The following is a 5,033-nucleotide window of genomic DNA, read 5'->3' as shown; positions in this document are numbered from 1 at the left end:
ATAATTTTGTAGGCACTATAAAGATATGAAATGAGAAAAAGAAGAGTCCTCTGTGATTTAAGGTAGTAGAGTATACTATACAATGAGCAAGCTAAAATATGTCCCCAAGACATCATATGGGAGCCACAATTAGCAGGGACATTCCAGTGTCCTTCCATTCCACTTTTAGGTAAATGACCCCACTCAACCTCCTTGTCCCATGGACCCAATCACTATTCTGTCCAACTTCTTGCACGTGGGCTCCTGACCTTGACAGGAAGCTGACAATATGTGAGCAAAAGACTGTTCACACTTCAGTTCCCATGATAACCATCATATAGCATTATCTTGTGTTTGTTCATCTTGTCATAGGTGCCTCTCATGATGCTACCCGGATGACTTTAATGGAGAACATTTCAGAGGTGACTGAATTCACTCTTGTGGGGTTAACAGATGTCCAAGAGTTACAGATCCCACTCTTCATCATTTTCTCTCTCATCTACCTTACGACTCTGCTTGGGAACCTGGGGATAATCATATTGATTCTGTTGGACTCTCGACTCCACACTCCCATGTACTTTTTTCTTAGTAATCTCTCTCTGGTGGATTGTGTTTATCCCTCAGCTGTCACTCCCAAGGTAATGGTAGGGTTTCTCACAGGAGATAAGATCATATCCTACAATGCATGCGCTGCCCAAATGTTCTTCTTTGCAGCCTTTGCCACTATTGAAAGTTTCCTCTTGGCCTCAATGGCCTTTGACCGCCACGTAGCAGTGTGTAAACCCCTTCATTACACCACCACCATGACGACTACTGTGTGTGCCATACTTATCACTGGCCCCTACATCTGCGGACTCTTGGAATCTTCCATACATGTTGCTTTCACTTTTCACCTCTTCTTCTGTCATTCCGATGTCGTGAATCACTTCTTCTGTGACATTCCCCCACTGCTGGCTCTCTCTTGTTCTGATATCAACATAAATGAGATGGTGCTCTTCGCACTGGCAGCGTTCAATGTCTTTTTCACTCTCCTGGTTATCTTGAACTCTTATGTGTTCATTTTTATTGCTATCCTGCGGATGAACTCAGCTGAGGGACGGAAGAAGGCTTTCTCTACTTGTACATCCCACCTAACCACAGTCTCCATTTTCTATGGGACAATCATCTTCATGTACTTGCAGCCAAGTTCTAGTCATTCCATGGACACAGACAAAATAGCATCCGTGTTCTACACCATGATCATCCCAATGCTGAACCCCCTGGTCTACAGCCTGAGGAACAAAGAGGTCAAGAGTGCACTCATGAAGGTAGTTAGAAAAGTAAAGTCTTCTTTGGGCTTCACCTACTAATTAGAAACAGCATGCAAACCATGTGAATTTTCTATCGGACTTCTAGTATCTATAAATAGTTTTTCATCTTAATTAATTTTGTCTTTAATTTTCCTGAGCAGTTTCCTCCAAATAAGACTGGTTTCATTCATGTTTGTGAATATGATTGGGTAGGAGAAATTTTGGTTGTCTTTTTCCAAAAATAGGATTTTACTTCTATCTTAAGATCAAGATTATAATCCTAAATACTATAAGATCCCAGACTACATTACTTTATTGGTCTAAAGTGCTTTGCAGGTAAGCCTCATAAGTATATGACACTAGAGTTATGTTTTTAATTACTGGAATTCAAAAGAACTTCATGATTCTTGTTTAGAGCATAGAAGTGTGGTTCTCCGACAGCCATGCTTCTAAGAATGATCTTAAAAGACTGTTGAAATGTAGAACCCCAGATCTAATTTCAAATAATCTAATTTGGTACAACTCTGGTGGAGCCCAGAAATCTGTAGAATGATCACATATACCTGAATCCTGAGCTTTGATAGCGAGAATGCCAGTGGTAAGTTTGGACAATGAGGGATAGTATATAAGCTAAATGTATTTAGTTTCTGAATTTCAGAGAGAAAAACATAGTGCAGAGGGCAAAAAAGATCTCCATACTTATTCCTTACTAGAGTTCTAATAGATAAAATTTACATAAGAGAGTTTGGATAGGGAGGACTGCTTTTATGCTTAAACTTCCCATATATTCCACATGCAGTTGGTGTGCAGATCACACTTTGAGAACTGTTTCCCTAGAGCAGTGGTTCAAAGACCAACAGCATCAACATCACCAGGAATTTTTCAGAAATGCCAATTACAGAAGCTCCACCCCAGACCTACAGAATCAGAAACTCTAGGAGTACAGCCCAGCTATGTGTGTTTTAACAAACCCTCCTGGGGATTCTAAAGATTGAGAATCACTGGACTCACGCAACCTTGAAACACTAGCCTAGAGCAGTGGTTCTCAACCTCAGCTGGACATTACAATAATCTGGGGGAGATTTTTAAAATGCTGCTGCCAGATAAGATGATTTACTAGGTCTGGGGATAAGACCAGGGCATCAAGAGATTATAAAGTACAGTCTTCCCCAGAGCCTGATACATAGAAAAGATTGAGACAAAAAAAAAAAAAAGATAATAATCAATTAACAGCTAGTGCCCACTCAATTATTTGCATATCCTATCTCATTCAGGTCCCACACTAACTCTAAGAGGAGCAATCATACAGAGAGGGGGAAATGAAGATTCAGACGTGGGTAGATGGTAGCAAAGCAAAATTTTGAACCCAAAGCACATCCTCTTCAGTTTAGTCCAGCTAACAACTGCTTCACACTATAACATACTGTAATGGGCATGAGGATATGAAGGCAAAAAATTTCTCTTATACCAAGGACCACTAGACTTCTCAGTATAGCACCACTATCTTTGTTACTAAAGCATGAGAAACACTAAACGAGACAAAAAGTTGAAAAATATTGATCTAGCATCTTCCTTGAAATTGTTTAAATCTCCTTTAACGTTGATATTCTGAAGACTCCCTAGCGCTCACTACAGTTCTAAGTTGGAGCACACTAAAAACAACACAGGTTTTTGAGGTCATCAGAGGGATACAAATGGGATCAGAGCTCATGTTCTCTCCGTGTGTGTTGTCGCTACTTACAATGAAGCCCGTGTTACCTGGGAAAACTCGTCATCCCTGTTTTCGAGAAGCTCTGTGCTACATAACGAGAAGCTTCACTTAGGTAAAGAAGCTAAACTGTAAAAGTTGCATGCCCCAGTGAACACTTTCTTTTAAAGGATTTAAAGACCATAAACCTCACTTCCTAGGACATTTTATCTAGTTTCATGGTTCAAAATTTATCTAGAAGTCTAACAATAAATGTTTGGTTTATCATAAATACTACATATCTTGAGCTCTTTTCATATACATCACTGACCACAGATAAGTTTCACGCTACCAAAGAAGACAATTTGGTCCTTATAATTGCTGGTGAACATAATTAATCATGTCATGTTTAAAGCACTATGAATATTGTAAGCTATCTAGTATTTTGAAGAAACGGTATTTCTATGAATGGTAAAAAGAGACGATGTGTTCTTAACCTCTGTATGCACTTAATTCATTTATGCATCATCTATATGCTTCTTAAGTCAAAAAAAGGGTCTTTCAATTGATCATTGTAACAAAAAATATTCAAGTTCATGTGTTCTTGTTTTTATTTTATATGTAGCCTAGTACAAAAAAAAAAAAACCTCTAGTAATCCTGATTTAGATGGAAGGTTTGTTTGCAAGAAATTACAGGATGAAATGGAGAGGTTGAAAATGAAATTTCTGTTAGCAGAATCAGAGAGAAAATGGTACATGACATTAGAGGTAGGTAACTAAGACGTAGCAAGTAAAATGACCTGGTTAAGCAAGTTAAAATTATAGTTAGCATCACAGAAATAAGTAAGAATGGGGCAGGGTTCAGCAGAGAGAAATATAAACATGGTTGACAGGGAAATTGAGAAAGCTAAAAGTTGTGGTAGGGGCATAATTCCATACCGAGAGAGAAGTAGAAACAGAGTTTTGAGATTAGAAAGGACCATGAACATCATCAAATCGAACCACTTACAACACTTCGAATTTGCCCAACTAAGGTCATTTGGGGCACTCTATGCCTTCTGTGTGCCCTGAATCATGAAAATTTCCCACTACTTGAATTTGCTAGAATACAACATCCATAGGTCCCTATCAGGTATAGATAGGAATGAGGACACCATCCTGTGGTCTCCACATGCAGTTATCTGTGAGCATCACGTGGAAAGTTGCCATTAACTTTGTCACAGTCAGTCAATCCAGGAAATTTTTTCCAAATATAATTTTAGTTGGATTTGTTTTAAGTAAGACCACTGGGGAAATTCTTCCTCTTTGGGACCCATTATTTTAAGACATGCTATAGGACACTAAATTATCTGGCTAAATCATGCAGGAATGACCTCAGAATATAGAGGAGAACACAGAAGAGCAGCCTGCTTCTCCCATGCAGAACGCCAGCTTAGGAGGAACCCAAGTACCCCTGCTTTCCTGCCCTCCCTGTTTATCTTACCCTGTCCTAAGGAGGGCATTCTAAAAACCTGACTTGTTTCCTGAACACTAGCACACTCTTCCCCAACCACAGCTAAATATTACGAGGACATCACCTACTGGTCATTTTTCATTTTAGAGGATTGTACACATCTGAAGCCCATGTATCCTTATCTCATTTCATCCTTAAAGAATGGGATATATAGGGTTAGGAAGCATTCTGGGAGGGTTTCTTTAATCATCTATGGCAGAAACTTTTAGCATTTCAGCAAAAAGAAATTGCCTATATGAATTTTCTTTAATGGCTAATGGAACCAAGTGAATTGCAAAAAGGTAAGAAAACATATTCAAAGACTTTTAAAGAACGAATTGGCTATTCTTTTCCTAACTGATCTTAACTTACTGGGTATAATACTTTAGAGCAAGAGAAGAAAAACTAAACCTACAGACCAAAATCAGACTCTTTCTTTGAGGCTCTTGAGCTAAGAATGTGTTTTTACTGTTAGAGAAAAAAAGGAAGTGGGGGGAGGAATTGAGGAGGGAGAGGGAAAGAAAGAAAGGAAAGAAAAAGGAAGAAGGAAAGAAGGAAGGAAAGAAGGAAGGAAGGAAGGAAGGAA

General features: G+C 38.8%; 1 protein-coding gene across 1 annotated transcript; it reads left to right on the top strand.

Moving 5' to 3' along the window:
• Nucleotides 1-374: 374 nt before the first annotated feature.
• LOC120600681 (olfactory receptor 5B12-like) lies at nt 375-1,328 on the top strand. The gene has a single exon (XM_039860157.1). The coding sequence runs from the start codon at nt 375-377 to the stop codon at nt 1,326-1,328; it is 954 nt and encodes a 317-aa protein (XP_039716091.1).
• Nucleotides 1,329-5,033: the final 3,705 nt, after the last annotated feature.

The sequence above is a fragment of the Pteropus medius genome, unplaced genomic scaffold (genome assembly GCF_902729225.1).
Source record: "Pteropus medius unplaced genomic scaffold, Ma_sr-lr_union100, whole genome shotgun sequence".
NCBI lineage: Eukaryota > Metazoa > Chordata > Mammalia > Chiroptera > Pteropodidae > Pteropus > Pteropus medius.
The sequence above is the reverse complement of the archived record's forward strand: the minus strand, read 5'-3'. Positions and strand labels throughout refer to the sequence as shown.

Coding starts and splice junctions, on each gene's coding strand:
- LOC120600681 (XM_039860157.1), top strand. CDS start 375: ATGACTTTAATGGAGAACATTTCAGAGGTGACTGAATTCACTCTTGTG.